At 47.5% G+C, this 23054-nt stretch overlaps 1 protein-coding gene and 1 long non-coding RNA gene across 5 annotated transcripts in view; one reads left to right on the forward strand and one right to left on the reverse strand.

The window, feature by feature from the left end:
* PAQR5 (progestin and adipoQ receptor family member 5) overlaps positions 1 to 23054 on the reverse strand; it is a 91696-nt gene that overhangs the window by 48442 nt on the left and 20200 nt on the right. For all 4 annotated transcript variants that reach the window (XM_043919788.1, XM_043919789.1, XM_043919790.1 and 1 more), the window contains exon 2: positions 3527 to 3691. In XM_043919788.1, the coding sequence (XP_043775723.1) occupies positions 3527 to 3577 (51 nt within the window). In that variant the 5' untranslated portion in view covers positions 3578 to 3691. The remainder of the gene's footprint in view (positions 1 to 3526; positions 3692 to 23054) is intronic.
* Positions 15226 to 16710, forward strand: LOC122704793. Its single transcript, XR_006343934.1, has 3 exons — positions 15226 to 15351; positions 15550 to 15646; positions 16611 to 16710. It is a non-coding gene; the product is annotated as an uncharacterized LOC122704793 (long non-coding RNA).

Here is a 23054-nt window from a genome sequence, read left to right on the forward strand (position 1 = left end):
CTGGGCTGGAGAAACCAGTTGCTATGAGATGACTCCTTGCTTCCGGGTGCCCAAGCCCACCTACCCAGCACCACTGATCTGGCTCTGCTTCTGCTCCTTCATAATTAGCCCAACACTCTATTTCATTTTTCTTGGATCTTCACAGTAGCTCTGTGAGACAGATATTATCTCCATTTCAAAGACAAGGAAACTGAGGCTTAGCATTACGAGTCTTGTCCAAATTCCCACCATAAATGGCAGAGTACGGTGCAAGGCTGAGAAAAGCTTTGCCTTTCCTCTCTACAGCCAGCACCTCAGGAACCCTCCTGCCTGTGCCCCTAAATTTAGGCCTCCTGGACAATGTGGTGAGTTTACCTGTAGCCTGGGGGCCAGGGCTATCATTAACAAAAGATCCTCAATATGACACAAAATACTCTTGTTTCCTGGCCAAGGGTCATGCCATGTTCCCCATGAACTTGCAGTCTAGACCTCCCTGTTTGTCTCTAGGTTAGGTTTGTGTTGGAATCAACACCTAGACATTTATTCCATTCTTTGAGCTCTTTGTTAACATCTTTCAGAGCTCCCTAATGTACCCAGGCCTGTTTTTAGGCACAAGGGAGACTTGAAATTATGAGGCGTGCACCTGAGTCACACCTTCTACAGGAAGAGAGAACTGTCCTTTCCTGTAAGTAAGGCATTAGCAGGACTGTGCCAGAATAAAGGATGCCAAGAGGTGGGTGCCCCACCCCCACTGATGGGTGAAGCTCAGAGGGTAGGGAAGTGGCCTAGGCCACACAGCTGGCTGATATACGAAGGGAGAGGCGTCTGTACAGAGCAGCCTGCAGAGGTGTCAGCCCACAGCTGAAGGGCGGGGGAGGGGGGGGGGGGCACCAGCAGCTGCACGGAGGAGTCAGAAAGGAGGATGGATGAAATGGAGGGGAGGAGATGCAGTAACCCTTCTTCAGACAGAGATCAAGGAAAGTGAAAGCCCAACCCGGTGGGGAGACTACAGAGAGCACTATTGTGGCTGGAGAAGTGGGTTTGTGGATGGAAAATAGTGGAGGAGGTGGACAGGGGTCAGGCAGGGAATGCCAGGAAGGGAGCTGGGGAGGGAGTCTATGGGAGAGGTGGCTCAGTGCCTCCCCCCAACACACTCCACCCCTCCAAGTGCGGAGGGCACAGGACAGTTGATAGTAACAGCCAACATTACTGACCCATCACACGCTGGGTACTTCCCATAGGTCACCTCACTTAATCTTCACCACTACCCCAGGAAGCAGATTCTAGCACCACCCCATTTTACAGATGCAGAAACTGGGGTCGGGAGATTAAGGTCACTCTGCGGACCAAGTATTGGAACCCATAGAGCCCACCAAAAGTAAGCTTAACATTTCTATGAGGTCTCCTATTTTAAATATTCATGCAAATTATGCATTTTCTCCTTAATATGCTTGCACCTGAATATGTTTAAGATGTCACTCCTCCTCCCCAACTAAATCCTCAAGTAAAACCACCCTCCAGACAGGCAGAGCCACTGTGCTTCCCCTGGGGCTGCATGAACCTTGCACATGATGCTGGGAAGCCCAATAGTGGATGCGGGAGCCAAAGGAAAGTTCTGAAGGAAACAGATGTGAGACGTGATGTTGGTCCCTGCCTCTGACTAGTGTCACTGTACTAAAAAGAAAACTGTCACCTCCATCATTTATGGAAAACTGGACAAAGAAGACACATCATCTTCAGCCTCAGGGGCCATCTGGGTCCTTATCCTCAGAACCCCCATACATTCAGAATCCCAGCAGGTGACCCAAGATCCCCAGTGAGAACACTTTCTCTCTGGCATTTCTTTCCCGGGCACAGTCTTGAACCCAGCCTTGACCAAAACTCCCAGGAAGACATCCAAGAAGATACCTATAACCTCGGCCCCAAGAACCCCACAGCTGCCCCGCGGTCTCCCAGCTCCAGGTCTTCACTCATACCATTCCGTCTACCTGGAGTGCGCTCCCCACCTCCCAAATTCTACCCATCCTCAAAACGCATCTTTCAGCTCATCCCTTTCAAGGAGCCTTCCGTGATGCCCTCCTCCTGCAAGCGAGCAACGCCTCCTCTGAACAAACCTGTCCCTCCCTGAGCATACACCCTAACCCACTTGGCCATGGAAGTGTTCCTGCATAGTTTTAAGTCTTCCCAACCAACACAGAGCCCCTTAAAGGCAGACTTTGCGTGTGATTCTTCTCTGGGCTCCACACAGTAACACCTTGCACATAGTAGGCAGTCAAAAACAATGTCGAGTGCATGAATCAAAGGATCACTCTGAGTCCCCACTCATCACAGCCACTAGTTCTCCGCGGGTAGAACCAGCCAGGGAAACGCACCAGGAAGACGCCTACAGCCTCGTGAGAACGTAGGCAGGACCCCTGCTCGACACACTGTGGGGACCCGGCCTCATTTCCAGCGTGTCTGTTACCTGCTGCATCCTCAACGCTACTCTCCAACAGCTCCACATCCTTTTGATTTCACCCCAGTGCCTGCTGGCATCACCTAGTTTTGCAGGCTTTTAGGGAGAGGGTCTAGTGGTCTGTCTCCTCTTAACCTTCCACTCACGGTGCCAAGACCATTTGAGATTTTTTTTTTTGGTGGGGGGAGTCATAAGGGCTTGGCAGTCAGCTGGGTGGAAAGGAGCTCTCACCCACCTTCCCTGTGACATCTTCCAGGTGAGACATCTCACCATGAAACAACAGTCATTCTTTTTCAGTCAAAAAGGAAAGAAATATGGACACTTCCCTGGTGGTCCAGTGGTTAAGACTCTGTGCAGGGGACACAGGTTCAATCCCTGTTTTGGGAACTAAGATCCCACATGCCTCATGGCCAAAAAAAAAAAAAGAAAAAAAATTTTTTTTAAAGGAAGAAAATATGACACCAAAACATGGGTGTAGTGAGATGACATTACTTTGCAAGGGCAGGAGGAGGTGCACAACGGGCCAGAGCTCACAGGCTACACGGCCTCACCTAAGCCTCACTAAAAACACAGACGATCGCTGCATCCCAGGACTTTCAGGGTAGCTGCTCTTGAGCACTCAGGCAAAAGAGGTGCAACGACTCTCCCTCGTTGCCTCAACTCACACTTGGCTCAGGCCTCCTGCAAGGACTGAGCACAGCAAAGCCACTCTCAGGTGACTCTGCCCCTCGCCTGCTTCCAAGCACCCACGAGAGAGGATACTTTAAAAGCTGCCCCTCAGCCGGGTGCTGCTGGCTTCATCTCTGCAGCCTGACTCTGTGGTCTCAATAACGGCTCTGTTTCAGGATAAAATACAGGATGTCACAGGCAAGGGCTACAACTTAAGACGACTTTCAGGATCACTTCCGTTTTCAGGTTTGGTGCAGGTGAGGGAAACAGGAAGCTTGAATTCCCCAAGGGAATCCGTGAGGGACTCCTTGCAGAGGGCGGGTCTACACAGAGAAGAGTGGCTGAAGACACAGCAGTCGCCAGGCTGCAGGGCCAAGCCCCAGTCTCAGCCTGGACCTCAACCACTGGCGCGGGAGCACATACCTGGGGCACCTGCTCCATGTTGAGCAGCCTGGGCAGCTTCAGGCTCAGCATCTTGAAGCCGGGCTGGAAGACCGGTGGGTGACAGCCGGTCCCTGTCACCAGGACTTGCTCAAAGTTCTGACATGGCTCCGGGCGCCTCTGGCCAGCCAGGTCTGAGCCACTTCACTGAAAAAGGACAGCGGGAAGAACTCCAGTGAGTGTCAGCCTAACTCCAGCTGGGTCAAGACTGTCTAACTACAGAACAGACCTGTGCTTGTGATGGCAAAATAACCAGGCTTCCTTAAAAACAACAGAGAAACAGACTGCTGAGTCATTCACTCTGAGAGTGATGGAGGAAGGTAATTAAATCACAATAGGGCAATCATAAAATTATAGCACTGGAAAGGGCTACAGAGGTCACCCAGTGCCCTCATGTTATACAAGAGGGTCAGAGGCATAGCGCAACCTCCCCAAGGCCACACAGCTTAGGGAGAGCTTGGGGCTGCTCACTCTCCCTGCTTCAGGAGCTACCCCTGGACAGACAGTGTGATCCAGGTCTGGCCCACCAACGCTGCCCTCCAAAGAGAGGCAGCTTTTCCAGAAGGTTCACGGGAGCGGGGTTGCCCTGAGACACACAAAAGGACCAGGCCAGGCAAGTCCAAGGCACTTGGAGTCAGAGCAACAGGCCTGTTTAAATGCAGGATTAACAGCTGTGAGTAATGTAAACTAGAGGAACGCAAAGCCAAGGAAAAGGCCCAAGAAACTGAAAAGTACTATTAGTAGCTGGGTTCAGCAAAAGAAAGAGCAGGGCCAGGAATTTACCATAGTCAATGCCTCATCTACTCCCATAATCATTGGGCCAAAATCTGCCACCTCTTTAGAGCTCCCAAGGGGGTCTGTCCCTGCCTCCAAAAGGCCTGAAGACCTGGCTTACCTCTCTCGTAGCACCAGCCACATCTGACTGCAGGTGGAGCTACCTGCCGAGGCCTTGTCTTCCCTGCACTCACCCAGCCCCTACCAAGCGGGGAGGATGATTCCCGGCTGGCTGGAATCTCAGGTGTGTGCTTGGCCCATCCTGGGCCTTCAGCAAATGCTTTTGTAATGATGCAAAGTCGTTCACCCTTTGAGCCTGAGGTGTGCTTTTGCTTTTGGGCTTTGTTTATACTTTTGCTTCTTATTATAGTTCTTTATGTTCTATGTGTTATTATCTGAAACTATGTAGCAAAATATAATGTAGTTATGTTTCATCAAAAATATGCTTTTATTCAAAACACTGGGGTAAGTAATTATTCACCACAGTCAAAAGGGGGCAATGATAGGGATAGAGAAGAATAATTAAATAGTTGGTTTAGAAATCTCACTACGGGATTAAAGACAGCGAGGGAATTTAAAGGCTGTTTGGGAAACTGTTGTAAGCTAATGACCACTCAAGAAAAGAATCCAGTAACCTAGCAACAATCTACACTGCTTTGAAAGAAGACCAGGTGCATCCAAGTGCATCCAGGCACACTCAAGCCACAAACCCTGACAGTTAAAACACAGGACAATGTGGGGTTTGAGTCCTGCTATGTGAAGTCAGGGAGCCAATGGTCCTTGAAGAGCAGAATCTCTGAGTGTAGTCAAGAGAGGAAAATATGTGAAAGGGGGAAGAAACTAGGTGAAAGGGGACATTACACCAAAACCTGAGATGAATTACCATATTTTAGTATATGTTAGCATCCTTCTGCTAATATACATATGATTTAATAGGGCCATCATGTGCTGGTTAGACCACACAGGGTCAAATGAGGAATTAATGATGTAAGCCTTGATGTCTGCCCAAGAATGAGGAAGGAGGTGGTCTTCTCCCCTCCTTTCTCTCTGATTACAAGATATAGCTCTCTTTGTTCTAGGGGCTGAGCTCCCTTGCCTGCCCACTTGTGTCTCTTACAAGCATCCTATACTAATAAGGTCATTCTTTGCCTACGGCTTTGCCTCATGCTAAATTCTTTTTGCAATGAGACAAAAGAACCTCAGCTTGATAAGCCCCAACACCAGGCGAGTGGTTTCAATTAAAAGAGTGGCTTTGAGTCCCCTCCTAAATCAGTGATCATGGGTTCAAATCCCATCCAAGGAGTGTGGCTTCAGAAATAACCCAAGCACCCATCAGCTCGTGGATAGATAAACTAGCAAATAAACAAGATGCGGTCTACACATGCAATAGAATATTACTCAATTTTAAAAAGGAATGAAGTTCTAATGAATGGATGAAACTTGAAAAAATTACACCAGGTGAAATAAGCCAGTCTCAAAAGGCCAAATATTGAATGATTCCAGTTATATGAGGGACCCGGCATAGGTGAATTTACAGAGACAGAAAAGGGGTTGGTGGGGAGGGAGGAATCGGAGCTGCTGTTTAAGGGGTACCGAGTTTCTGTTTGGGAGGATTAAAAGTTCTAAAAAGGGGTAGTGGTGATGGTTGCTCAATACTATAAATGTAAAATGCACTTAAAAATGATAAATTTTATGTTTCGTATATTTCACCACATTAAAAAAGTAGTTACAGAACATTTCTGAATGACAAAATAATAGAGAAAATAGTTTTTTTTTTAATCATTACATTTTACCTGGGTACATTTTGCCCAGGTTAAAAAAGAAAAGTTGACACTTTGCAAACAAATGAGCAACACCTGTGTAAGTGGACCTGGCCTGTCTTGGCACGTCTTGGTTCTCCTGGATTTCCGATCTAAATTACCAAGTCACTTTCACTCCCAGATGCACCACTAATTCATCGGGCAGCAGGATAAGAGGTGACAGTCTCACCTTGAGCTTCCAGGGGAATATCACAAAAACCCGCAGCAATAATGGGACCAAGGCTGGGTCTCCATGGACCTGCCTACCTTGGTCCCCTGGTTCTCCCTGAATTTCGATGTCATGAGCAAGAAAAAGGAAAGAAATGGTCCCTACCCTCACAGCACACACCATCCAGGAAGACTGACCCAACGAAACATACAATAGGAGGGCAATACTAAGTAGCATATGATTCATCCTCTTCTTCATTCAGCCAAGGTGTCTGGCATTTTTATCACATAATGAATAAGAGTCGGGGCTCAATGTAAAGATGATTACACCCTGCGAGCTGCAGCAGCCAGAGGGAAAACATGAGAATTTAGCTGAAATAAAAATTGCATGGGTTTGTGACACACAGCATGGAGGCAAATAGATGTCCGCCATACCATTCTATCCCTGTACTGTACAGGAGAAATAAAGATGAAAAGACTGTCCTCGTCTCCAAGAAACGCATAAAGAAAAAGATAAGACAGACACGCACTCAACTAACCAGGACAAGTCACCCTTGAAGGAAGGACCTCCCATCCACTCTGCATCAGGCCTGTGCTGCCCACCTTGCCCGCCCATCTGGTCTCTTTCACCCTCACCACCCCGTCTCATATCGCCAGGCAGAACAGTTCAGGGCCTCTGGACTGGATTAAAGCCACATCGGTTCCAAGACCAGTTTGCCATTTCCTGTGCAATTCCAGGCAAGCAACATAACTCCTTGTGCCTCGGCTTCCCCATCTGTGAAATGGAAATAACAGTGGTATTTTCTTTCTAGCGTGGTGGTTATGATTAAATGAGAGAAGAACCCATACAAAGGGCCTGCCCTCAGGGAAAGGTCCAATAAGCACTTGTTCCTGTTACTAATTTTCAGATACGAAAATTAATTTTCTATTTTACAGACAGGAAAACCAAGGTGTTGAAAAGTGAGGGGGTTTGCAGATCTCACAGATAGTAGACAGAGCTATCATTTGATTTCTGGTTTATGAGGATGGATGTAGAGGAGGGTTGGGGTGGAGATGGTGATGCTCCTGGAGTTGTGTTATTTGATCTGAGAAGGCTACAGGCTGCATAGAGATTGGAGGCTTTGAAACGGCACTCTGTGGGCCCCTAATTGGAACTTCAGGGACCACTTTTTTTGGGTTAGGGGGTTGTACCAGTAACTAGGAGAACAAGGAAGTGACTTCTCCCCTATTTTAACCAGAAGATATCTTAGCTGAAATTTTTCTAAATTATAGTGGAAACATAAGTCCTCTCTTTGAGAAGAAAACATTAAGAGGCATAAGTTTCCTTTTTAAAAGGAGAACTGAGGGACTCTCAACTGTGGTCCAGTGGTTAAGAATCTGCCTTCCAAGGCAGGGAACACAGGTTCGATCCCTGGTTGGGAAACTAAGATCCCTCACGCTGTGGGTCAACTAAGCCCTTCAAAAAATAGAATAAAAAAGAGAGAGAATTTATTTTGATTAAAGAGAGTCAAGTTTGGGCTTCCCTGATGGCTCAGACAGTAAAGAATCCGCCTGCAATGCAGGAGACTGGGGTTTGATCCTGGAGAAGAGAATGATCCCCTGGAGAAGGGAATGGCAACCCACTCCAGTATTCTTGCCTGGAGAATTCCATGGACAGAGGGCCTGGCAGCCTACAGTCCGTAGGGTCGCAAAGAGTCAGATGCCACTGAGCAACTAACACTTTAACTATCTGTCTCAGGCTAGTGCTCCATCCATATCCCTGGTCTCCCCACTCCCGCTCCCTCACTGCCCCCCACCCAGTAAACATTAGCCTACACACTGTATCCCAGGCCTGAAAGGACATGGCCAGCAAAACATCACCTCCCGAATATGTTTACATATTAGGTAGCTGAATACAAACAGATGGCCTATTTCCCACATGAGAGTCCAAAAAAAAAAAAAGGTCCACCAGGTTCCTCCGTCCATGGAATTCTTCAGGCAAGAATAATGAAGTGGATTGCCATTCCCTTCTCCAGGGGATCTACCCAACCCAGGGATTCAGTCCCTAAATTCAGTCCCTGAATCCTGGGTCTCCCATATTGCAGGCAGATTCTTTACTACCTGAGCCACCAGGGAAGCCTGATAACTTCTAGGGATGCAAATGAATTAGTACACACTCTCTTTATTTTTTTCTTTGCCATTCTTTGTTTTGTTTTCTTTTCTTATTTTAATTGGAGGCTAATTATAATATTGCGGTGGTTTTGCCATACACTGACATGAATCAGCCACGGGTGCACATGTGTCCCCCATCCTGAGCCCCCCTCCCACCTCCTTCCCCATCCATCCCTCAGGGTCATCCCAGTGCACCAGCCCTGAGCACCCTGCCTTATACATTGAACCTGGACTGGCGATGTTTCACATATGATAATATACACGTTCCAATGCTATTCTCTCAAATCATCCCACCCTCGCCTTCCCCCACAGAGTCCAAAAGACTGTTATTTACATCTGTGTCTCTTTTGCTGTCTTGCATATAGGGTCATCGTCACCATCTTTCTAAATTCCATATATATGCGTTAATATACTGTATTGGTGATTTTCTTTCTGACTTACTTCACTCTGTATAATAGGCTCCAATTTCATCCACCTCATTAGAACTGATTCAAATGCATTATTTTTAATATCTGAGTAATATTCCATTGTGTAAATGTACCACAGCTTTCTTATCCATTCATCTACCGATGGACATCTAGGTTGCTTCCATGTCCTAGCTATTGTAAACAGTGCTGTGATGAACACTGGGGTACACGTGTCTCTTTCAATTCTGATTTCCTCGGTGTATATGCCCAGAAGTGGGATTGCTGGGTCATATGGCAGTTCTATGTCCAATTTTTTAAGGAATCTCCACACTGGTCTCCATAGTGGCTGTACTAGTTTGCGTTCCCACCAACAGTGTAAGCGGGTTCCTTTTTCTCCTCACCCTCTCCAGCATTTATTGTTTGTAGACTTTTTGATAGCAGCCATTCTGACCTGCGTCAGATGGTACCTCATTGGGGTTTTGATTTGCATTTCTCTGATAATGAGTACACACTCTCTTTATTACATTAATTTATTAATTTAGTTAGACATACCTATTTAGAATCCCTTACCATATCCAACATAGCATTAATTTTAAAATATTGTTTTTCCACTTCTAGTTCATAGAAATAAGTGTATTCATAATCTCCATAAGCATCTTTGACAAAAGGATCTTCATTTTACACTTTTTTGGAGTCACCTAACACAGTTAAAGTGAAAAATATCCTCATTTCCCTCTAAGTTATTTGAAAGCTACACTTTTGGGGGCTTCCCTAGCAGTCCAGGGGTTAAGACTCCGCCTTCCAATGTATGGGTGTGGGTTTGATCCCTGGTCGGGGAACCAAAGTCCCACAGGCCACAGGATGCAGCTGAAAATTTTAAAAAAGAAAAGGAAGGAAGAAAGCTATATTTTTTGAAGTTGTGTTTAATGCTCTTGCTAAAAATGTACCCCAAGTCACAAGTATTCATCGACAATTACAATACTCTATGGCAAATTGCTTTCAAACACTTCACACAGACAGTGTGATGTGAAAATGTTAGTTTTACCCCATATCCCTTGCGTTGTGGTTCATTAGCATTTGAAAGACAAACCACAAGCTCACACTCCAGAGGCCACAACTTTAGTTCAGTTGGGGTTACTTTTGATCAACACCAGAGGGTTTCCTAATTAGCCGGATGGATGCTGTCTCACTGGAAAAATGAGTGTAATTAGAGATGTGTACGCTGATGAGAAGTGCTGCAAAGGCACCTCCCCTCCTGCCTGAGCAGAGGGTGCCCCAGAGTGGCTGCGCCTCTGAATGAGCCCAAATGAGCCCTTTCAGGAGGATTCTGGGCTTGAACCCATGAGTTCAGCTGACGCGGAGCAGCAGACAACTGTCACATCAGCCTCACACGAACTTTCAAGAAAGGTGCGTAAGAGTCCCTCGGTGGGGAAGTTGCAGAGACTTCACCTGCTGACAAAATGGGTCATCTTAATGGTTTCGTGGGCTTCCCTGGGGGCTCAGTCAGTAATGAATCTGCTTGCTGGAAGCTGTTTGTATAGGGGTGAGGGGTGGGCGCGGAGCTGACTCAGGACTCAGCCTGCCGCCCTTACTCTGCTGCGCCACCTGGTGGTGAGATTGGGGGCCCTCCAGCCCTCACGGACCCGAGAGTACTGTATTTCCTGAGGGCCTGAGGCAGTATTTCCAGGAACTTCAGATGTGCTCAGCTGGAAGGCACACCACTATTTTGCATACCACTAAGATAACACATACACAAAAATCACCAACTATAATCATGAGACAGAGCTGATTGGAAATTAATCCTGATTTCAGAGCTGTTTAATTTTTTTTTTTTTTAAAGTACACATAGTAATTGATGAAATACATTGATGGTAAACAAGTGATTGGCCCTCCTAGTCATTTTGCATGGCTACTCTCCCCAGACCCACTACTGCTTTACAGGGATCATTAAAAGCTCCTTCACAACAAAACCAGTACTTGTAAATGGGAGACCAGATTTCTGGGAATAAATCTCAATCTGTATTACATTTTTTGTCCCTCTCTGTTTTTAAATTGATCATGTATGTCAGGTGCCTCCTGAAAGGATCCCAAACAAATACTGCTGGGGAAAGGTTCAGGTGAGCATGTCTTCCCCCAAACAGCCCATCCACTGCTCAAAATAAAGGAACAGAGGGACTCCGAATAGGAAGAACTCTGGATGGGCCAAATTCCCTCCTTTCTGAAAAATATCACGTTGGAAAACATAAAATTTCTCATTGGGCATACATAGCAAAGGCAAAGAACGCTGTTTGGTAGGGAATTTCTCCATAGCTTGCTTTTAGAAAAACTGGGAAAATGAGATCAGAAAGCTCAGAGAGGTCATCTGTCCAAAGTACAACGGGATGCATGATCACATTCATTGATCAAAAGAAGCGAGGTTAATAACAGGAGCTCAGTTACCATGAGAAACCAGCGCAGAGTACCTGGAGAGGGAACCAGAGTCACCTTTCCCCCACTCATCAGCCTGTCCTAGGCTGGGCGGGCCTCAGAGGTGTCTGAACACAGGTTGGTCCAGGTAAGGCCCCACATTCATGGGCATGGCAGGAAGCTGCTGGCTACCGGGCAGCTGCTGGTGAGGCTTGGGGCCTGAGCTGGCTGAGGACAGAAGAGCAGTGTCTGAGTCACCCTTCTGATCCTGTGCCTCCTCCAGAGCTCTTGTCTAGATGTCCTTCATGGTAAAGAGAAAACAGCACAGCGTTTGCCTCCCATCACTGTGCCAGAGGATCACCAAAGGTGCTCACTACCACAGAGGATTGAATTTGCACTTGGGGAAGGGGATGTGAGGCAGAGTCTAGGCGCAGCCCCACGACACCTTCAGACATGAAAATTAAAATCTTTTGAGCATCAAAGGACACTATCAAGAAAGTAATGATAGCCCACAGAATGAGAGAAAAATATTTGCAAAAAATATGACCAATAAGAGATTCAGTTCAGTTCAGTGGCTCAGTCGTGTCTGACTCTTCGACCCCATGGACTGCAGCATGCCAGACTTCCCTGTCCATCACCAACTCCTGTAGCTTGCTCAGACTCATGTCCATCGAGTCTGTGATGCCATCCAACCATCTCATCCTCTGTCGTCCCCTTCTCCTCCTGCCGTTAATCTTTCCCAGCATCAGGGTCTTTTCCAATGAGTCAGCTCTTCGCATCAGGTGGCCAAAGTATTGGAGCTTCATCTTGGAACCAGTCTCCTGTTCCATGTCTGGTTCTAACTGTTGCTTCTTGACCTGCACACAGATTTCTCAGGAGGCAGGTAAGGTGGTCTGGTATTCCCACCTCTTTCAGAATTGTCCACAGTTTATTGTGATCCACACAGTCAAAGGTTTTGGCATAATCAATAAAGCAGAAGTAGATGCTTTTCTGGAATTCTCTTGCTTTTTCTATGGTCCAATGGATGTTGGCAATTTGATCTCTGGTTCCTCTGCCTTTTCTAAAACCAGCTTGAACGTCTGGAAGTTCTCAGTTCAGTTGAAGCCTCGCTTGGAGAATTTCGAGCATTACTTTGCTAGCATGTGAGATGAGTGCAATTGTGCGGTATTTGAACATTCTTTGGCATTGCCTTTCTTTAGGATTGGAATGAAAACTGACCTTTTCCAGTCCTGTGGCCACTGCTTAGTTTTCCAAATTTGCTGGCATAATGAGTGTAGCACTTTAACAACATCATCTTTTAGGACTTGAAATAGTTCAGCTGGAATTTCATCACCTCCACTAGCTTTGTTCGTAGTGATGCTTCCTAAGGCCCACTTGACTTAGGACTCCAGGATGTTTGGCTTCAGGTGAGTGATCACAGCATCGTGGTTATCTGGGTCATTAAGATCTTTTTTGTATAGCTCTTCTGTGTATTCTTGCAACCTCTTCTTAATATCTTCAGCTTTTGTTAGGTCCATACTGTTTCTGTCTTTTATTGTGCCCATCTTTGCACGAAATGTTCCCTTGGTATCTCTAATTTTCTTGAAGAGATCTCTAGTCTTCTTCATTCTATTGTTTTCCTCTATTTCTTTGCACTGATCACTGAGGAAGGCTTTTTTTCTCTCCTTGCTATTCTTTGGAACTCTGCATTCAGATGGGTATATCTTTCCTTTTCTCCTTTGCCTTCAGCTTCTCCTCTTTTCTCAGCTATTTGTAAGGCCTCCTCCAACAACCATTTTGCCTTTTTGCATTTCTTTTTCTTGGGGATGGTCTTGATCACTGCCTCCTGTACAATGTCACGAACCTCTGTTCATAGTTCTTCAGGCACTCCATCAGATCTAATCCCTTGAATGTATTTGTCACTTTCACTGTATAATCGTAAGGGATTTGATTTAGGTCATACCTGAATGGTCTAGTGGTTTTCCCTACTTTCTTCAATTTAAGTCTGAATTTTGTAATAAGGACAAAACTTGGTCCACTGGAAAAGGGAACAGCAAACCACTTCAGTATTCTTGCCTTGAGAACCCCATGAATGGTATGAAAAATCCTCATATATATACCCAAAAGAATTGAAAGCAGGGAGTAAACAGATGCATGTAAACCTGTGTTCATAATATCGTTTGTCACAACAGCCAAAAGGTGGAGATGATCCAACTGTCCATCAACAGATGAATGGGTAAACAAAACATGGAATATACATACAATGGAATATTACTCAGCCTCAAAAAAGAGTGAAATTCTGACACATACAACAACGTGGCTGAACCTTGAAAGCACGCTAAGGGAAGTAAGCCAGACACCAGAGGACAAACGTTGTTGATTTCACTTATATCAGGTACAAACTCAAATCTATACAGAGAGAAAGTAGAATGGTGGTTGCCAGAGGTTAGGGGGAGGAAGAGATGGGGAGTTCTGTTTACTGGGTACAGAATTCTGTTTGGGATGATGAAAGAGCTCTGGAAATGGACAGCGGTGATGACCGCACAACACTGCAAATGCACTGCATGTTACTGAATCATACACTTAACCATCGTTAAAATGCTACATTTTATGTAGTATATATTTTACCACAACAGAAAGAAGTATATATTAAAAAGGCACTGCTGAGTTTTACAGTTTGTGCCATAAGTTAGCTATGCTTGTATTAATATAAAATTCCATTTTCTCCAAATCTTCCAGAAAAAGTATAAATCATAAATATATACACTGTCTTAGCCCCAACAGGTTGCTATAACAAAACACCATAAACTGGGTAGCTTATAAACAACAAGTACTTATTCCTCAAGGTTCTAGAGGCTGGAAGTCCAAGACGAGGCACCTGCATGGCTGGACCCGGGGGGAGGCTCTCTTCTGGGCTACAGGCTGCCAACTTCCTGCTGGGCCCTCACACGGCAGGAAGGGCCGGGGGCTCTCCCAGGCCTCTTCTATACGAGGGCACTAATCCCATTCATGAAGGTTCTGCCTGCTTACCTCCCAAATGCCCACCTCCTAATACCAAGGCGCTGACTGGCAATAGGACTTCAACATATGAATTCTAGGGCAGGGGAAGCAAACATTCAGATGATAGCATGCATATATACACATAAATCACATACCACTTACTGCTGCAAAATCCCTCTTTCTTTGAGAAGCAAGACTAGTTCAACCCACCCCTATTCTTATTCTATAGATGAAGACCTCAGATAGGAAGTGATTTGTCTGAGGTCACTTGGTGGTGGCTTGACACAGTCAGGATGAAATGAGATCTGCAATGAATATATGAATGGATGGGCAACAGGATTGGAAGACCAGCAGTCCCACTGCCAGGCCTTAACCTTACCACAGGGGGAGAAGAGCCGAAGCCCAGAGGACTGAGTGGGTCTCTCCTTAGCTGAACGACTTGCGCCTGAATTCCAGCCTGTCCACGGCCAGGGTCAAACACCTGCCTCAGCACAATACACATAATTTCCAGATAGCTCACTAGTAATTAAAACCACGATTACTGTGTCTGTTAATGCAGTGTTTTCCAAACTGCAGTTCACAATCTGTCAGCAGATCACAAAGTCAATTTAGTGGGTCATGACTAGCATTTAAAAACTGAATAGTTTGCAAAAGAAAAGAACAGAAAATACCAGTGTATTGCATAGAGTCCAGATAAGTATTGTTTTGTGATACTTGTTATGTACGTTATGTATATTTGTTTTGCTACATATGACCATATGTGTGTACTTGGCCACAACATAAGAGGTATCTTCTTTTTAAAATTATGTTTCTAGTTTTACTGAGGCATAATTAACAATTAAAAATTACATATATTCAAGGTGTAGAACTTGATGATTCTCTGTACCTGCATGCTTAATCGCTCAGTTGTCTCTGACTCTTTGCGACCCCACAGACCCCGCCAGGCTCTTCTGTCCATGAATTCTTCAGCAAGAACACTGGAGTGGGTTGCCAGTTGCTTCTCCTGAGGAGCTTCCCAACCCAGGGATTGAACCTGGGTCTCCCTCATTGCAGGCGGATTCTTTACCATCTGAGCTACTGGAGAAGCTCCCGGAGGTCAAGACTCCCCTTGGCCATTTCCGAGGTATGACCTTGGCTGGACTGAGTAATTCCCCCGACTCTCTCTTGTTAATTCCCACCAGGCCAGGGCTATGGGAAGCTAAAATGAGATCATGGATGTGAACATACTTCCTAACTACAAATTATAAGTAAAGATTAGCGATATTATCACTATTAGTAGTACCAGGCTGCTGCTATTTACTATAAATATCACCACATTCAGGAGAGCACAGCCATCAACTGCAACTGCTCCTGGATGGCGCTGTTTAACCTGAGATCCAAGAACATCCCCCGGCCTCAGGAAGTTCATAAAATTACAGGTAAAAGTGTGTGTGCGTGCATGTGTGTATGTGTGTACAGAAACTCGTGTGTATGTAAAGCGCGGGGGATAGGGATTCCAAGGCTTTCCACAGCATTTCAGTGAGCCACGAAGGTTCAGAGCCACCAGCACCTGGGGTGAAGCCAGACCCCCAGGGAACATAGGGTCCAGAGGATACCTCCCCCCCGCCACCCCGCAACTGCAGGCAAGGAGCCGACTCCCAGCTGGGGGAAACAGCAGGACCCTCGGGGTCCTCTGGGTGCGTCTACCAGTCAGGGGAAAGAGGGCAGTGTACTTTTCAGAAACCTGTTCTTGTCCCATGGAAACTGGTCCCACAGGCTGGGTGGGGCAGCCCCTCAGGAGGAGCCGGCTCTGCAGCCTCTGACCGAGACCGTCCACACCCACAGCCCCACCCCACAGAGGTGGCAAGTGTGGTTCGCAGGCAGACTCAGCAGCTCTCCAGGGCAAGGGCAGGGCTACAGGGGCCCAGCAGGAAACAGCTATCTCTGTGGGACACCCAGAATGCCCCAGGCAGGAGTGGTGGCCGCCCCAACCCCAGGCCTTGCCCCTCCCGGAGTCTCTCCACGCTCCGAGTATCCCCCTAGTATCCTCATGCTCTGACGGCCTTCCAAGCCCAGGGCACAGCAGTCCTCCTCCAGGAAGTCTTCCCCAGGTACGCCCTCCACCCCTCCCTCCCCTCCCTAAGCACCTCCAGACGCAGTGAGTGGGTGAGGATCACGGACTTTGGAGTCAGACAGGCCTGGGCTGCAGTCCCAGCCCCTCTGCTCACTAGTTAGTATCCCCGGGTCATGTCCCCTAACCTCAGCACCGGTCCCATCCCTCGCTCATGAGGGGTGGGGGGAGTAAGCAGAGCGATGTGCATGGGCTCTTCACATCAAGCAGGCACCTCAGTAAATGGCAATTACTATACCTAGTTTGGTTATACCGTTCTCTGATTCTTTTAGGTGTGGTTGTTTCGGCAGCCGCCATTAGATTCCTTGAAGACAGGCCCTGGATCTGTTTGTATATAAGAGACTCAATTAAAGAACGCTGACTGTCCTGCTCAGAGGTGATCCGCTCATTCACGTGTCTACCCACTACCCACAAAGGGAGGCTGCGGGGGGCTGGCACTCCAGAGAGCCGGGCACGTGGTGTCCACAAGCTGTGCCTTGGGGGAGCCACAAGCAGAGCAAACTGTTGTTATTCTGCCGCTTGGTCATGTCCGGCCCTTTGTGGCCCCACGGACAGCAGCACACCAGGCTTCCCTATCCTTCCCTGTCTCTCTGAGTCTGCTCAAACTCATGTCCATTGAGTTGATGAGGCCATCCAAGCACCTCATCCTCTGTTGCCCCCTTCTCCTCCTGCCCTCAATCTTTCCCAGCATCAGGGAAAAACCATAGCTTGGACTATGCAGAACTAGGGGGTCGCACAAACCGGGGACCCAGTGGGCTAGATACTGTGTGGATAGCAGAAACAGTTCTATGGTGGCATCTGCGGGAAAGGGGTGCCCTCAGGTTTGCGGGGAAAGTTAAGGTCAGCTTTGTAGAGAAGGTGACACATATTCGTTGCAGAAGAGGTCAGAGAGGATCTGTCCGTTTGGAGAGGGCACGGCTAGGAGAAGGAACAGCGCACGCAAAGGCCCAGAGGCACGTTACAGGAAGTCACCGCTCTGGGCTCCTTCAGCAGAGTGTGAGGTGAGTGTCCTCTTCTGCCTAACTAGGGGCAGACTTGGGTGTGCCAGGAGAAGGGAGCCCCGGACTACCACGGGGACTGGGGATCAGGAGGAAGGTCAGCCCCACTAGGGAGGTGTTCCTAACTTTTTTCCCCACACTTGCTCGCTCATCCACTTTCCCACAGAAGGCAGATGCTTGGGCGAGAGGGGAAGGGAAGACGTGGGTAGCAGGGGGCATCCTCAGGGGGGTGGCTCCGACCCTGGGCTCTGGAGACCTCCACTCACTCCTGCTAAGGAGTCAGGCGTTGCACCACCCAGAGCCGGGTCTGTTCTCATCGCTCCCTTCTCTAAAACTGCACTGGGACTCCCCCGTGGTCCAGCGGTTAAGAAATCGCCTCGCCATGCAGGGGACACAAGTTTGATCCCTGGTTGGGGAACCAAGATCCCATACCCTACAGGGCAACGAAGCCTGAGCACCGTAACTAGAGAGCTTCCACAGCGAAATGAAAGATCCTGCATGACGCAACGAAGATCCCAAGTGCCGCAACGAAGACCCAATGCCACCAAATGAAGAAAGAAATATTTTTAAATGAATACATACAACCAGACTTACTGGTTGTAAGTCAGTCTTACTTACTCACACCCCTTCTCCCCCACTCCTCGACGCCACTGAAACTTCAGATTTGCCTTGTCTCTGTCCCTTGCCAACTGCCTCCTTCCTGTTGTTAACTACCCCCAAAGCATCTTCCGTGGAAGCTCAAGACCTGGTCCATAAGCAAGCACTGACACAGGCTTCAGTGAGTCCCCAAAGCATTCAAGCCCCTGCCCAGGTGCTGGGGGCCTCTTAGACGTCTGAGCCGTCTAAGAGGGCCTCAAGGAGCTGACAGTCTGGTGGAGAGGTGAGAGGGACAGGAAACTGTTCATGACCAGAGACAGGGAGCACGGATGAGTCCAGAGACGTGAGAAAACAGGCACATAGGGCGAGGTGGAGGCAGTGCAAAGGGGCGCGGTGGGAGGAGAGCGTGGAGAGCAGACTTAAGCAGCCTGACACTGCTGTGATGAGTACACGACAGTGTGTCCTTATTAGGGCCGGTGGAATATACAACACAAAGAGTGAACCCTAACATTAATGACGTTACTCATGTGTGAACATGGTTCATCAGTTGTTTAATCATGTGTGAATGTGGTTCATCAGTTGTAACAGATGCACCACACTGATGCAAGATATTAATCACAGGGGAAACTGAGGGGAGGGAAGGGGCAATGGGAACACTCTACTTTCTGCACATTTTCCCCTAAAACCTAAAACTGGGGGGACTTACCTGGGGACTTCCTCTGTGTTTCCACTGCAGGGGACACTGGTTCCACCCCTGGTCTGGGAAATAAAATCCCACATGCCATGTGATGCAGCCAAAAAAAGGATCAAGGGACCTCCCATAAACACCTGGACTCCAGTTTCTTTTGACAAATCTGAGTATCTACAGACCTAGGCCAAATTCACCCATGGCAGCCACTGCTTGCCCCTCTCCATGGGGAAAATGAGGGAAGCCTCTGAGGGTCACACCAGCCCCCTTGTTCCAGTCAGGCCTGGTCAGGAGCTCTGTATTTGGGGACCTGGTGATAAAGGTTAGGTTTCTGATCACAGGGGTCTCAGAGCATCATGTCCCAAGAGCTGGCAAATGGTGACACCCATGAAAAGAGAGGAAGACCTGGGCTGTTTTTGGTCAAGTTGGATTTGCACAGATTGTAATTTAAAAGTGTGACCACATTTTGCAGGAGAAGTCAAGACTAGAGGTCAATTTAGGAGGCAGAGAGAGGTGACTCTCAAAGTCCCTGAAGTTTCTCAAGGGAGAGGAGTGCAGACTGGAGAGCCCAAGGAATGAGAAAAGGGTTCCTAGGACTAATGGGGCAAAACCGACCAAGTTGGGACGTGGAGGGAGGTGGGCCAGGTGCGGTGATGGAAATGATTCTCCAGGGAGCTCAGTTCCCCCGGCAAGGCAAGGGAAGGAAAAGAGGTGGCTGGGGCTTAAGGGGGTGGAGGTCAGCAGCCGGCGCTGAGGGGCAGGGTGGGGAACTGCCGGGAGGCGGGGAGCCAGAGCGCAGTTCCTGGTGGGCAGGGCGCTCACACAATCCGCTTGGGTTAAAGTCGTCCCTGCGGCTGGGCAGAAATGGAGAGTGAAGAGGAAGATGCCTTGCCACTTGTTCGTTCCCTCAGCACACACTTATTGAACACCCACTCTGTGTCCAAGGCTATGGGAGGGTATGGGGATGGAGAGAGAGAGACGATGAGCTCAGGTTTCAGGAGCTCGGCACCAAACTGACAGAAAGCACATCTGATGGCCAAACGGCAGTGAGAGCCAGACGCTTCCAGAGGGACACAGAGGAGACACGTCACACCGGGGAGGCAGGAAAGACTTCTGGAAAAAACAAAGCCTGAGCTCAACCTTGAAGAAGCCCATTAGCCACGGAGGAGCGGGCACTCTAGGCTGAGGGTACAGTGGGAGCCAAGGCATGGAGGGAGGGGAGCTCCCATAGCTCAGCGTGGAGGTGGCCAAGGGTGTGCCGTGGCAGGCGGCCAGGGTGGAGCCTGGAAACAGATGAAGCCTCAGTCTGGGCCCCGTCTGATGCGGTGGGAGTGGATGCACCAGAGAGCTGGGAGTCAGGACTGGAAGTCTCAGGGATGGCGATAGAAGACAGGGTGGCTGGTGACCCTAGGTCGGGTAAGGAGAATCACGAGGAGCGGATGCAGACCAATTTCAAACCCTGGCTTCATCATCTGATGTCTGCTCTCGGGGAGATTACTTAATCTCTTCAATTTGAACTTTCTTATCAGCTAAATGAGGGCTTCCCTTGTGGCTCAGCAGTAAAGAATGTGCCTGCCAATGCAAGAGATACGGGTTCGATCCCTGGGTTGAGAAGATCCCCTGGAGAAGGAAATGGCAACCCACTCCTGGGTATTCTTGCCTGGGAAATCCCATGGACAGAGGAGCCTGGTGACCATGGGGTCTCCAAGAGTATGACACAATTGAGAAACTGCGCACACACACCAGCTAAACGAGGATAAGAAAAGTATCGACGACTTGTGAGAATGAAAAGCTCTGGCATCTACTAGAGAATTCAAGTGCATCCTAAACCACCTCAATTTTGCATTAATGTTCTTGCATGCTTCTTCCATCTTGGTTTATAATTTTGCTTGAAAACAGATGGTTTCCGCTTAGCTCTGACCCACCTCCCTGGCTGGAGCTGAGGCTAATGGGCATGCCACAAGCGAGGCGGGGTTGCCATGGTGACCTCCCTGCTTGCCTTAGGACTCAGGGAAAGGAACCTTTCCTTTGTTCCAGCTATTCTAGATATTTACCGCTAGGCAATTATTGCACATCTTAAAAAAAAAAAAAAAAAGGCTGAATACTCTTTAGCATCTTTGTAGAGAAAAATTGGAAACAATCCAAATTTCTGGCAATAGAGAACTGTCTACATAAGTTACAGTACATCCATGTAAAATTGTACCTGGGCTATAAAACTGTTACAGATCTACAGTTATGGACAGGAAACGGTGTCATGACATGCTGTTAAATGAAAAAAGCAGGTTATGGAACAGCATAAATCTTGTAACGGCATCTATATAAAACTGTGTTCCATTTAACTGCTTGTATTTATGGACAGAAAAGTGTTTGAAAGGCTGTTTCTCAAAGTGTTCACAGGGGTTCTCTCTAGACAGTAGGGTTTACCTCTTGAGATCTGCTTTATTCTCTTCTTTCTACTTTTCCATAACACTAGAGTTTGTGTATTACACTAGAGCATGTGTATTACTATTTATGTATTCATTCATTCATTTTTTTTTAAAACCAAAGCAATAATACTATTAGGAAATAAATGAAGAATCCTCCAACTGTTGGCCAGTCTTGGAAGAATTAGCTATGTGGGCCAGCCCATGGGTTGTACACATTGGCATTTCCTTACACACCCACCTGAGAAGCTCTTGTATGAAGCTCTAGTATCAGCCTGCCTGCTGGCCCAGGGCAACACTGGCCTTGCATCCCCCATTCATAGCACTGGGGTTCAGTTTCCAAAACCATACATTTTGGAGACGCCACTGCCTTTCCCCAAGTTGAAGGCCTAAGGGGGCTCCCTCTGTTCCAGGTGTGGTGAACAGGGTGGGGGACAGGGGTGTCCTGCACTGGGAGCACAGTAAGGTCATGGGCAGCAGACACAGAGTGAATCTCCTCTGTGTGCTGGGCGCTGGAGGTATATAGAGTTCCAGGTTGATACAGGCCTCTCCCAGTGGGACTCCAGTCTAGCGGAAGCAGGAACCCAGGAAGGGCCAGGAAATCCAAATAACTCCTCAGAGTTCCTGCAAGGCTCCCTGACTCATAGTCCACACTTCATGCTGCTACAACAAAACTGTGGGGTCCCTTCTGGAAGGTCCCAGAGGACCCCGCTCCTTACAAGACACATCCTCAAGCCAGCAGCAGCCTCACCTCTCAGCAGTCTTGCCACACTCCCGATGCCCCACCACCCAGCACTGTCCTTGAACGCACTGGACTTTCACATGCCCATGTTTTTGCACTTGCTGTTTACTCAGGGAGAGACACCCCTTCCTCCGCTTTCTCTTTTTGATGAAATCCAGCAATAGCTTCAGGCTACCCCCAGTAGCCTGGGGTACACCTGCAAGGGTTGTATCACTCCCTTTGTAAACCTCACACTGAAATGCTCTGGCTCCCCTGAGTCAAGGCTGGTCAAGCCTGGCTTGTTCACGGCCATGTCTGAGGTCTCCTGCCCAGCACTGGGCATAGCGTCCCTGTGGAATGAACACATGTTTACCGAACAACTGAACAACTCTGCCATCTACCACACTCTGAAACCTAGAAGTAGTGTCTGGTCCATTTGCCTAGAAGCTATCACCCAGTGGCTGTATGCTCTCTTCATGAATCCTGCACTTCCAAGCCCAAAGGGTCTATTTTACTTGGTCTAAAATTTTTATTTCAATATTTTTAAGATCTGAAATCTCAAACCAACTGAAAAAAAAAAATACATGTGACAATTAGGGAAATCTGAATGCTGATAAAAGAAATTCATGATAACAAGAAATGATCAATTATTAAGATGTAATAATAGTATGACGGTTACATTTTTTTACAGGGCCCTTTTAACTTAGAGATATACACTGAAGTAATCACAGAGATGAGATGATGTCTGAATCGGCTTCAAGAGAAGCTGGCAGGAGCAGGGTGGATGGGTGTGGGCGCAAGTGAAACAAGATTGGCCATGAGTTGATCATTGTTGAGGCCAGGCATGGAAGTTCTTTACACCAGTCTCTCAAAATCTATATATTTTTAAAAGGAGACAATTACAACATTTTTTTAAAAACCTGCTTAAATGTGAAACACATCTTGAGTCCTACTCAGACGTTGCATGGCAGCAGACAAAGCAAAATGTTGTTGCAAGAATAATTATTACCCTGTTCACAGACTTTCCTAACATGTGGAATATCAACATGACAGTTTTGAAACTGATACAGGAAGTGTTGCGTCAGAATTGCCATCTGAACAAGATAAAACTAAAGAACTTAAGGACAAACCGGAAACGCTTTGGAAACAAAAACTCTGGCTCCTTATAAAGAAAAGTCCCAGAAAACAAAGCCAAAAGGCCTTGTCAGCGGAAAATATTCAAAGATATCTCACAAATATATCTTCTTACCATTCCTCAACTAGGGGACAGTCAGGAAAAGCTTGTTCTA

The sequence above is a fragment of the Cervus elaphus genome, chromosome 12 (assembly GCF_910594005.1).
Source record: "Cervus elaphus chromosome 12, mCerEla1.1, whole genome shotgun sequence".
Lineage (NCBI taxonomy): Eukaryota > Metazoa > Chordata > Mammalia > Artiodactyla > Cervidae > Cervus > Cervus elaphus.